Source organism: Rhinopithecus roxellana, chromosome 19, assembly GCF_007565055.1.
Source record: "Rhinopithecus roxellana isolate Shanxi Qingling chromosome 19, ASM756505v1, whole genome shotgun sequence".
In the NCBI taxonomy this organism is placed as follows: domain Eukaryota; kingdom Metazoa; phylum Chordata; class Mammalia; order Primates; family Cercopithecidae; genus Rhinopithecus; species Rhinopithecus roxellana.
In genome coordinates this window covers 39037006-39049193 of record NC_044567.1, presented here as the reverse complement: position 1 = coordinate 39049193, position 12188 = coordinate 39037006, and the positions used below count along the sequence as shown (strand labels likewise).

General features: G+C 51.8%; 1 protein-coding gene across 1 annotated transcript; it reads left to right on the top strand.

Moving 5' to 3' along the window:
* The first annotated feature begins 944 nt into the window (after positions 1–944).
* Positions 945–6362, top strand: TEX19 (testis expressed 19). Its single transcript, XM_030923640.1, has 2 exons — positions 945–983; positions 4453–6362. The coding sequence occupies exon 2, from the start codon at positions 4723–4725 to the stop codon at positions 5215–5217; it is 495 nt and encodes a 164-aa protein (XP_030779500.1). The 5' UTR covers positions 945–983; positions 4453–4722; the 3' UTR covers positions 5218–6362.
* The last annotated feature ends 5826 nt before the right edge of the window (positions 6363–12188 follow it).

Below are 12188 nucleotides of genomic sequence, written 5' to 3'. Positions count from 1 at the left end.
AAAAAAAAAAAAAAGAGAGAGAAGTGAACTATCAAACCACAAAAGACATGGAAGAACCAAAGTGCATAATACTAAAAAAGAAGTTGAAAAGACTACGTAATGTGTGAGTCCAGCTCTATGACATTTGGAAAAGGCAAAATTCAGGAGACAGTCAAAAGATCCCTGGTGGCCAGGGGCTGGGAGAGGGAGTGATGAACATGCAGAACGCAGATGAATCTTGGGGTGGAGAAACCTGTCTGTACGATATTAGAGTGGTGGGTCTGCATGATTATATGTGTGTCCAAACCTACAGAATGCACAGCACCAGAGGAAAGCCTAATGGAAACCGCAGAGGGTGATGACAATAATAACAATGTATAACAAATGGCTGGGACGGTGGGACTGGGGAAGGCCGTGCACCTACAGGAGCTCCATGGTGGGAGAGCTCCATGCTTTTGGCTCAATTTTGCTATGAACCTAAAACTACTGTAAAAAATAAAATCTATTGAAACAACAAGTGTTAATTTACAAGTGTCTCTGTTTAAAGAGCGAAGAGATGAACCACAAAGGGGAAAATGTGTTTAAACAATAACGAATTGATAATTGGCTCGTTCCTAAAATTCAGAGAACTTTTAAGAAAGAGACAGCAAAGCAGGGATCATGTTTTACAAACACGACAGGACCAGGACATCGTGCCCACGACGGGACAGCAACCACAGGCTGGATGCTCACCCCATGCCAGTCTGTGGACGGAGAGCACCCACCCCGACCTCCAGCCCCCAGAGGAGCTGCCTCCTCAGGGCCTTCCTGCAGGCGCCCAGGGGCTGCACATGGCCCTCCTTAGGGGGAGCTAGTGACTCAGCATTTTCATTTCCTGGAAACTGAGGCTCATGGGAGATATGCAGATGAACCCAGAGCACCATGGGAAATGGCCCTTTATATACCCAGATGGGCTCTGCCTCCTCCTTTCCCCGGGTGCCCACATGAGTGGAGACACCGGGACGGTGAGGTCTCCCGAGGAGGGTCTTGGGTGGGATTGGGAGGCTGAAGAGGGGCCAGGATTCCTCAGGTTCCCTCAGTTTCCTTCAAGTTCCCCTCAGATTCCCTCAGTTTCCCTCAGTTTCCCCCAGTTTCCTTCAAGTTCCCCTCAGGTTGCCCCAGTTCCCCTCAGGTTCCCTCAGTTTCCCTCAGGTTCCCCCAGTTTCCCTCAGGTTCCCCTAGTTTCCCTCAGTTCCCCTCAGTTTCCTTCAAGTTCCCCTCAGATTCCCTCAGTTTCCTTCAGGTTCCCCCAGTTCCCCTCAGGTTCCCTCAGTTTCCCTCAGGTTCCCCCAGTTTCCCTCAAGTTCCCCTCAGGTTCCCTCAGTTTCCCTCAGGTTCCCCCAGTTTCCCTCAAGTTCCCCTCAGGTTCCTTCAGTTTCCCTCAGATTCCCCCAGTTCCCCTCAGGTTCCCCCAGTTTCCCTCAGGTTCCCCTCAGGTTCCCTCAGGTTCCCCCAGTTCCCCTCAGGTTCCCTCAGTTTCCCTCAGGTTCCCCCAGTTCCCCTCAGGTTCCCCCAGTTTCCCTCAGGTTCCCCTCAGGTTCCCTCAGTTTCCCTCAGGTTCCCCTAGTTTCCCTCAAGTTCCCCTCAGGTTCCCTCAAGTTCCCCCAGTTCCCCTCAGGTTCCCTCAGGTTCCCCCAGTTTCCCTCAGTTCCCCTCAGTTTCCTTCAAGTTCCCCTCATTGCCTCAGTTTCCCTCAGATTCCCTCAGTTTCCCTCAGGTTTCCCCAGTTCCCCTCAGGTTCCCCCAGTTTCCCTCAGGTTCCCCCAGTTCCCCTCAGGTTCCCTCAGTTCCCCTCAGGTTCCCTCAGTTTCCCTCAGGTTCCCCCAGTTTCCCTCAAGTTCCCCTCAGGTTCCCTCAGTTTCCCTCAGGTTCCCCCAGTTTCCCTCAGTTCCCCTCAGTTTCCTTCAAGTTCCCCTCAGATTACCTCAATTTCCTTCAGGTTCCCCCAGTTCCCCTCAGGTTCCCTCAGTTTCCCTCAGGTTCCCCCAGTTTCCCTCAGATTCCCCCAGTTCCCCTCAGGTTCCTCCAGTTCCCCTCAGGTTCCCTCAGTTTTCCTTAGGTTCCCCCAGTTTCCCTCAAGTTCCCCTCAGGTTCCCTCAGTTTCCCTCAGGTTCCCCCAGTTTCCCTCAGTTCCCCTCAGTTTCCTTCAAGTTCCCCTCAGATTCCCTCAGTTTCCTTCAGATTCCCTCAGTTTCCCTCAGGTTCCCCCAGTTCCCCTCAGGTTCCCTCAGTTTCCCCCAGTTTCCCTCAGGTTCCCCCAGTTTCCCTCAGGTTCCCTCAGTTTCCCTCAGGTTCCACCAGTTCCCCTCAGGTTCCCCCAGTTTCCCTCAGGTTCCCCCAGTTCCCCTCAGGTTCCCTCAGTTCCCCTCAGTTTCCCTCAGGTTCCCTCAGTTTCCCTCAGGTTTCCCCAGTTCCCCTCAGGTTCCCCCAGTTTCCCTCAGGTTCCCCCAGTTCCCCTCAGGTTCCCCCAGTTCCCCTCAGGTTCCCTCAGTTTCCCTTAGGTTCCCCCAGTTTCCCTCAAGTTCCCCTCAGGTTCCCTCAGTTTCCCTCAGGTTCCCCCAGTTTCCCTCAGTTCCCCTCAGTTTCCTTCAGGTTCCCCTCAGATTACCTCAATTTCCTTCAGGTTCCCCCAGTTCCCCTCAGGTTCCCTCAGTTTCCCTCAGGTTCCCCCAGTTTCCCTCAGGTTCCCCCAGTTTCCCTCAGATTCCCCCAGTTCCCCTCAGGTTCCTCCAGTTTCCCCTCAGGTTCCCCCAGTTTCCCTCAGTTCCCCCTCAGTTTCCTTCAAGTTCCCCTCAGGTTCCCTCAGTTTCCCTCAGGTTCCCCCAGTTTCCCTCAGTTACCCTCAGTTTCCTTCAAGTTCCCCTCAGATTCCCTCAGTTTCCCTCAGATTCCCTCAGTTTCCCTCAGGTTCCCCCAGTTCCCCTCAGGTTCCCTCAGTTCCCCTCAGGTTCCCTCAGTTTCCCTCAGGTTCCCCCAGTTTCCCTCAGGTTCCCCCAGTTTCCCTCAAGTTCCCCTCAGGTTTCCTCAGTTTCCCTCAGGTTCCCTCAGTTTCCCTCAGGTTCCCTCAGGTTCCTCCAGTTTCCCTCAGGTTCCCTCAGTTTCCCTCAGGTTCCTCCAGTTCCCCTCAGGTTCCCTCAGTTTGCCTTAGGTTCCCCCACTTTCCCTCAAGTTCCCCTCAGGTTCCCTCAGTTTCCCTCAGGTTCCCCCAGTTTCCCTCAGTTCCCCTCAGTTTCCTTCAAGTTCCCCTCAGATTCCCTCAGTTTCCCTCAGATTCCCTCAGTTTCCCTCAGGTTCCCCCAGTTCCCCTCAGATTCCCTCAGTTTCCCTCAGGTTCCCCCAGTTTCCCTCAAGTTCCCCTCAGGTTTCCTCAGTTTCCCTCAGGTTCCCTCAGGTTCCCCCAGTTTCCTTCAGTTTCCCTCAGTTTCCTTCAAGTTCCCCTCAGATTCCCTCAGTTTCCCTCAGATTCCCTCAGTTTCCCTCAGGTTCCCGCAGTTTCCCTCAGTTTCCCTCAGTTTCCTTCAAGTTCCCCTCAGGTTCCCTCAGTTTCCCTCAGGTTCCCCCAGTTTCCCTCAGTTTCCTTCAAGTTTCCCTCAGATTCTCTCAGTTTCCTTCAGGTTCCCCCAGTTTCCCTCAAGTTCCCCTCAGTTTCCCCCAGTTTCCCTCAGGTTCCCCTCAGGTTCCCTCAGTTTCCCTCAGGTTCCTCCAGTTTCCCTCAGTTTCCCCCAGTTTCCTTCAGGTTCCCCCAGTTTCCCCCAGTTTCTCTCAGGTTCCCCCGGGTTCCCCCAGTTTGTGTCAGGTTTCTTCAGGTTCCCCCAGTTTCCCTCAGGTTCTCTCAGGTCCCCCCAGGTTCCCTCAAGTACCCTCAAGCTCTGCCACTTTCCCTCAGGTTCCCCCAGTTTCCCTCAGGTTCCCTCAAGTTCCCTCAGTTTCCCCCAGTTTCTCTCAGGTTCCCCCAGTTTGTGTCAGGTTTCTTCAGGTTCCCCCAGGTTCCCTCAGTTTCTCTCAGGTTCCCTCAGTTTCTTTCAGGTGCCCTCAAGCTCTGCCAGTTTCCCTCAGGTTCCCCCAGTTTCCCTCAGTTTCCCTTAGTTTCCCTCAGGTTCTCTCAGGTTCCCTCAAGTTCCCTCAGTTTCCTTCAGGTTCCCTCAATTTCCATGAGGTCCCCTCAGGCTCTGCCAGTTTCCCTCCGGTTCCCCCAGGTTCTGTCAGGCGAGGCTGACGGGGTGTTGGGGTCCCTGAGGTGTAGGGGGTGGATGATGAGCCCGAGGAGGTCGGATGGAGGAACTGAAGGTTCTGAGCCCCGGTGCTGTTCAAACTGAGTAGGGTCCCCACCAAAGGGCCAGTCTGAACCCTGACGTCCCTGCCCCTGCTGGTCCCCACAGTTCACTCTGCCCTGCCTGCTGGGGGTGCCTAACCTCCCTTCCTTTGCCTTTCCAGCTCCCCGAGACCACAGCAACTGCAGAAGCTGAAGACATTTCCAGAAGTTCAAGCTTCCACCCTCTGCAGGTCCCCACTGAGCTGGGACCCAGGTCATCCACCCCACCCCAAATCCCTGGATAGGAAACCCCTTTCTCCTCCTGCTCTTTGTCCCCTTCATCCCTGCCCCCCAGCATCCTACTGGCCCCAGCACCTGAGGCCAGACTGTCTGAGATCCTCTGCAGGCCAGACTCTTGCTGTCCACCCCAGTAGGAGGCAGACAGCCTGGCCATGTGCCCTCCGGTCAGCGTGCGGTATGAGGAAGAGGGCATGTCCTACCTCTACGCCTTCTGGATGTATCAGCTTCAACATGGAGATCAGCTAAGCATTTGCTTCACTTGCTTCAAGGCTGCCTTTCTAGACCTTAAAGACTTGCTGGAGTCAGAGGACTGGGAAGAAGACAACTGGGACCCTGAGCTGATGGAGCATACTGACGCAGAGTCGGAGCAGGAGGGGTCCTCAGGGATGGAGCTGAGCTGGGGGCAGAGTCCAGGACAGCCTGCGCAGGAGGGTTCTGAGGCATGGGGGCTAGGGACCCTGGCATCAGCCCCAGAAGGGTCGGAAGATGCAGGTCTGGACCCCCACGTTGTGCCCACTGAACTAGGGCCTCAGGAGGCTGTACCCCTGGTCCTGGGCCTTGAGGATGCTGACTGGACCCAGGGTCTGCCCTGGAGATTTGAGGGGCTTCTTACCTGCTCACACTGGCCAAGCTTCTTTCCTTCATAGCAGGGATTTCTCAAAGTGGACCTGCCCCAAGGGGAGCCCATGGCATTGGGGCTGGGCATTACCTGGGCAGTGGACCCTGCCGAGGATGAGGCCTGGTTACTGGCCCTGCAGCTTGTCTCCATGGTGGGCTGCTATGATGCCACCTACCTGCAGAAGATGACCCCAAACAGGGCCCTGAGGACCCCAGGGCAGCACTGGAAATTGCTGCTGGAGCCTGGTGAAGTGTGGGTGGTGAGACTCCAAGATGCTCCCCAAGAGCAGGACCTGCACCGGTGGACACTGAGCTTTCTAGAAACATCCTCAACAGGACACAGAGCAGAGCTGGCCCCTGCAGCCTCAGCCCTGCAGAAGAGGATTCATCATAGTCTGTTATTCACCCTGGACCAACAGGGAGAGAAAGAAGGGGGACTCGGCCTGTAAGCCACAGTCCTCTAGCCAAGAATAGGATCCCAGCACCCCTGAGACACAGAGCAGGGGTCCTGAAGAAAGCCTGGCTGTTGCAGGAGCCTCGGCCATGGGGAGCTGCCCTGTTTCCAGCCTCAGTCCAGCGCTCCAGAACTGAGAGACTAAGACTCATGTAGCTGCCATTGTCCTGGGTACACCAGGACATCAGAGACTGGGAAGGACCAGCAATTGCTCTTCCACTACAGCCAGGGGAGCAGTTGGCAAAGGATAGGCCCTTTGCCCGTGGAAACAAGGGGAGCAACTTTAGGGGCTGGGACATAGGGCCTGCTGTGGCCTCAGAGGGAAGCATTACAAATATTCATAACCTGGAAACAAGTTCTTATCAGTTGATTGTCATATAGTTCTGGATGTGTTGGCCTGAATGGCTGTTGTGCTGCTTGTGACATGGGGTGCAGGGCACAGAACTTGTGCCTATTTCACCTTGGCCATGGGGAGGGACATTTCTTGTAAAACACACGCTCTGCAGAACACTCCAGAATCTATGTGACCTGGACGTGTTCTCGACTTTGCCAGGACAATCTCGGGGTGCCACAAGACCCCATCAGCAGCACTAGGGTCTCTGGTCTACAGTGGAGGGAGAGCTGGTTTCAAACATTGGCCATTGACGCAATTTAACCATTTAATTCCTGTTGCTCTATATGTTGTTTTTAATTTTAAAAAGTCATAAAAGCTTTCAATCACGTTCCTGTGTAAGTCATTCCTCAGCACGTTTTGTTGATTGGCCTTATTCTTGTCCTCTCAGGATCTGGGCTAAGCCACCTTTGCTGGCTTAAAATCCCACTAGGTAGTGGGAACAGAGGACAGAAGGGAAGAGGAGCACGGGAGAGATGAGGGTTCTGGTCGGTTTTCAGGCTCATCATGGGAGTTTGTTTCACTTTATTTATTTATTTATTTATTTATTATTTTGAGACGGAGTCTCGCTCTGTTGCCCAGGCTGGAGTGCAGTGGTGTGCACTCGGCTCACTGCAAGCTCCGCCTCCCAGATTCATGCCATTCTCTTGCTTCAGCCGCCCGAGTAGCTGGGACTACAGGCACCTGCCACCACGCCCGGCTAATTTTTTGTATCTTTAGTAGAGACGGAGTTTCACCTCCGTGTTAGCCAGAATGGTCTCGATCTCCTGACTTCCTGATCCGTCTGCCTCAGCCTCCCATAGTGTTGGGATTACAGGCGTGAGCCACCGCAGCCGGCCTCACATTATTTATAAATACAGGGCCAGGCACAGTGGCTCATGCCTGTAACTCCAGCACTTTGGGACTGCTTCAGCCCAGGAATTCGAAACCAGCCTCGGCATCGTAGTGAGATTTCATCTCTACTAACAATAAAAAAAGTTAGCTGGGCGTGGTGGCACACACCTCTAGTCCCATCTACTCAGGAGGCTGAGGCAAGAGGATTGCTTGAGTCCAGGAGGTCAAGACCGCAGTGAGCTATGACTGTGCCACTGCACTTCAGCCTGGGCGACAGAGCAAGACCCTGTATCAAAAAGTAAAATAGGCCAGGCAAGGTGGCACATGCCTGTAATCCCAGCACTTTGGGAGGCCAAGGCAGGTGGATCACTTGAGCTCAGGAGTTTGAGACCAACCTGGGCAACGTGGCAAAACACTGTCTCTATAAAAAATACAAAAATTAGCCAGGCATGGTGGTGTGTGCCTGGAGTCCCAGCTACTTGGAAGGCTGAGGTGGAAGGATTACTTGAGCCTGGGAGTTCAGGCTTCAGTGAGCCAAGATCGTGCCACTACACTCCAGCCTGGCAACAGAGTGAGACCCTATCTCAAAAAATAAAAACAGGCCAGGCATGGTGGCTCACGCCTGTAATCCCAGCACTTTGGGAGGCCGAGGCAGGCAGATCACAAGGTCAGGAGATCGAGACCATCCTGGCTAACACAGTGAAACCCCGTCTCTACCAAAAATACAAAAAATTAGCTGGGTGTGGTGGCGGGTGCCTGTAGTCCCAGTTATTCAGGAGGCTGAGGCAGGAGAATGGCGTGAACCCGGGAGGCGGAGCTTGCAGTGAGCTGAGATTGCGCCACTGCACTCCAGCCTGGGCGACAGGCGAGGCTCCATCTCAAAACAAAATAATAATAATAATAAAAAAATAAAATAAAATAAAATAAAAATAAATAAAAATATATACTTAAAATAAAGAAGGACCATGTTTTGAACAATAAGAGTGTGTTGTTGGCCGGGCGCGGTGGCTCAAGCCTGTAATCCCAGCACTTTGGGAGGCCGAGACGGGCGGATCACGAGGTCAGGAGATCGAGACCATCCTGGCGAACATGGTGAAACCTCGTCTCTACTAAAAAATACAAAAAACTAGCCGGGCGAGGTGGCGGGCGCCTGTAGTCCCAGCTACTCGGGAGGCTGAGGCGGGAGAATGGCGTAAACCCGGGAGGCGGAGCTTGCAGTGAGCTGAGATCCGGCCACTGCACTCCAGCCTGGGAGACAGAGCGAGACTCCGTCTCAAAAAAAAAAAAAAAAAAAAAAAGAGTGTGTTGTCAAACATGTAATTTAATATAGATACGTGCCCCCAAATTTTTTTTTAAGTCTATAGACCAAACCACGTGTAAAGGTTGCTAATGTTGGCCGGGTGTGGTGGCTCACGCCTGTAATCCCAGCACTTTGGGAGGCTGAGGTGGGCGGATCATGAGGTCCAGAAATTGAGACCATCCTGGTCAACATGGTGAAATCCCGTCTCTACTAAAAATACAAAAATTAGCCAGGCGTGGTGGTGCGTACCTGTAATCCTAGCCACTTGGGAGGCTGAGGCAGGAGAATCGCTTGAATCCGGGAGGCGGAGGTTGCAGTGAGCCAAGATCGTGCCATTGAACTCCAGCCTGGGTGAGAGAGTGAGACGCCATCTCAAAAAAAAAAAAAAGTTCGCTAATGTTCAGGAGACAGATGATGCCAACGATGATGATGGCTATGATGGTGGTGATGGTTCTAGTGGCGGTGATGATGATGGTGATGGAGATAGTGAAGATGGTAAAGGCCCACAGGAAGAGACCTGAAGGATAAACGGCTCTGCCTTCTTGGATTTGGCTGCTGCTGAGGCCCCTCCATAGTTTCAGCATCGGGGGCCTCTGCTGCTGTCAGACATGGATGGGGATGATAGTCCTTCAAGAAGGAGGTGGGACCCCTGACCTCCTTGTCTGCCAGGAAGGCAGGAAGAAGGGGAATGACCATGCTGAGGGGGGAGGAACCCCCACACTCTGTTACATGACACGGGGTTAGGAGTTTGGTCCCATGGCGTGGTACACACATGTGCCTTTGGTTGTATGCTTGCAAGAAAAATCTGGGGCCCCTGGGGTTTCTGCCCTCACCCCAGCCCTGACTCCAATCTTTGGAATCCCTGGAAGGGCTTTCTAGAGCTCTGCATCCAGCCTCTTCACTCAGGATGTGAGGTTTCTTGAATCCTAAACTGGAGCCTTTTCCCAAAGGTCAGCCAGCTTTCAAGTGGCCTCATGGGGCCAGGGAGGCTGTAGGGTTGGCACCCCCAGGTGGCCCCCAAAAGTTGATTCTGAGAAAAGACTATTATGTGCACTGGACGGTTCTCACTCTCCCTACGTTTGAGCTTTCCCGAGCTTGGACATTTTAAGTCAGGGGAAGGGCTCTGAGTTCCACATTGTCTCCTGCCAGCTTCAGCCCTTCCATCACCTGTGATTGCTCAGATGTCTGAGGCTCTCCATTAATTAATAGGGCCGCCGCCAGCTGGAGACCCGTGCAGGTTCTAATTGGTTTGATTTATGTTAGCATCTCTCCAGCTGTGTCTTATATCTGGCGGTGTCTGAGACCAAGGTTGGGGAAATTGTGGTGCCTGAGGTCGAAATTAAGGGAAAATACCAACAGCAGCATCAAGGGAAGTGTCTCCTGGAAGAGTAAAGTGAAACCACCAACTGCAGAGGTGCTCTGGGAGAGGTGGGAGGCCCTGCAGGGGTGTCCCCCTGGGACCTCCTTCCAAAAGAAAGAGTCCTCAGCTCTGGGTAATGAAGTGGGCCCACGCCCCCTGGGCAGGATCCCAGGCTGCTGATGGCCGATGGCTGAGCTCTAGTTGGGGCTTTAAGGGCCTGGCCATTTCTGCACGGCCCAGTCTTTGCCCCTCATGAGGTTCCCTAACTCCATCTGGGCTGCACTCAGCCTAGCTGCCCCCAACCCTCACTTTTATTCCCTTATTTATTTTTATTTTTATTTTCTTTTTATAGAGACAGGGTCTCACTATGTTGCTCGGGCTGGCCTTAAACTCCTGGGCTCAAGCGATCCTCCCACCTCAGCCTCCCAAAGTGTTAGGATTACAGGTATGAGCCACTGCGCCCCGCCACGTTCCCTTATTTTCATCAAGCATCTCCACCCCAGTGTCTGTGGCAGAATGGGCCTCTGGTCTCTGAGCACCTGGGAGGTGGAGTGGGTTCTGAACAAAGCACCCTCTTCAAGTCTGAAAAACACAAACATCAGGCTGGATGGGCACCTGAAAAGAGCGCCATGAAACCACCTCCGTCTGTGGAACCTCATTTTCTACAGAATTTAGTAATCCAGTTGGAAAGTAGTTATTTCAGAAAAATTATCATTGCAAAACATAATGAACCCATTAAGTGCAGAGTAAAGCTTCAGAAGTCACATTTGTGGAAAATGGGAGCTTTATGATTATGATTTATGATTTAATGGTCCATAAAGTGAATCATAGGCAGGCAGAGCCAGTTTACACTAAAGCGCTGGCATTACAGGTGTGAGCCACCGCACCTGGCCTTACACAATAACAAAGAACTTTCCAACTGTGTAATTTCACTCACCCTTCTCCAGAGACCTGGTGCTATTGTTGTCGTGGATATTCATCTCCACGTGTCATCATCATCGTGTGCCACCAGAGCTGTTGCTGCACAGTCCTCATATTTTTTTGTTTGTTTGTTTTTGAGACGGAGTCTCGTTCTGTCACCCAGGCTGGAGTACAGTGGCGCAATCTCAGCTCACTACAAGCTCCGCTTCCCGGGTTCACGCCATTCTCCTGCCTCAGCCTCCTGAGTAGCTGGGACTACAGGCGCCTGCCACCTCGCTTGGCTAATATTTTTGTATTTTTAGTAGAGACGGGCTTTCACTGTGTTAGCCAGGATGGTCTCGATCTCCTGACCGCGTGATCTGCCCACCTCGGCCTCCCAAAGTGACAGTCCTCATATTTTTAATTTACAAACGTATTTACTTTCCTGGTGCACTTCATTTTTCCACGCACTTCCGAGTTTCTATCTGGAGTCATTTTCTGTCAGCAGAAGGAAAGCCTGGAGAGCTCCTTTAGTATATTTTGTGCTGCCACAAATGTTCTTAGCTTTGTCTGAAAATATCTTTATTTTATTGTACATAAATTGTTGGTTAAAATCCTTTATTTTGGTACTTTAAAGAGGTCATTCTCTTCTGGTTTCCATGGTTTTCTGAGGAGATCTAGCCATCTCTCCTATTGTTATTCCCTGAATGTATTGTCTTTTTTTTTTTTAAATCTCAATAATTTTTGCAGTTTCTGGTTTCAGAATTTTTTCCTTTGGTTTTCAGAATTTTTTACTGTACTGTGCTGGAGTGGTTTGCTTTTAGTTTTTTCCTGCTTGTGATTTACTAAAATTCTAATGTCTATAAGTTGACACTGCTTATCAATTTTGAAAATTTCAGCCACTGCCTTTTCAGATATTGCTCCTGCCCCGTTTTCCTCTGTCATTGTTCTGGGGACTCCAGTGACATGTAGATCAGATCATTTGATGGTGTGGTTCCACATGCTTTTCTGTTTTTCATTCTTTTCTCTTTCTTCATCTGGATAATTTCTATTGACCTACCTTTAAGTTAACTGATTCTTTCTTCTGCTGTGATTTCTGAATTTTAGATACTATACTTTTAAAGTTATAAAATGTCCATTTGACCCGTGTGAGAAACAAACTCATCCATTCAAATCCAAAGAATGGACTCAGGGACCTGGAGAACAGCGAAAGCGAGACTTTTAATGACGGTCTTGCAAGATCGGGTGTCTGGTGGGCAGGCACACCCAGAAGTTTCAACAAGCAATTTATCCCCTAGTGTGCAGATCCCTCCCCTGTTTCCTCATAGGCTGAGTACTGCAGGGGTCAGTCTTCCCAGACATCGCTGATTGGTTGTTGGGTAGGGGCTGTAGGGGCAGGTCCCTCCCCGGGTTCCTCATAGGCTGAGTACTATGAGGTCACAGTCTTCTCACCTGTCGCCTATTGGTTGTTGGGCAGGGGCTGGAGGGGCAGGTCCCTCCCCAGGTTCCTCATAGGCTGGGTACTCTGGGGGGGGGGGGTCACAATCCACCAGATGTGCCTATTGGTTGTTGGGCAGGTGCTGTAGGTGTTTTCTTTAGGGTTGTCCTGCTGCATTTTGTTGCAGCCCACAATGCATTGCAATCCTAGTCAGCTCAGGGGCTCTTTAAGTATCTGACTTATGACCCAAGTAGCTGGGCAGGCTGATAAGAATATACCAAACAAGCTATTTTGCAGGCTAGTAAACTTTCACCTTAAACTTC

What these genes read in the sequence shown, in the direction of transcription:
- TEX19 (XM_030923640.1), top strand. Translation starts at nt 4,723, where the DNA reads ATGTGCCCTCCGGTCAGCGTGCGGTATGAGGAAGAGGGCATGTCCTAC.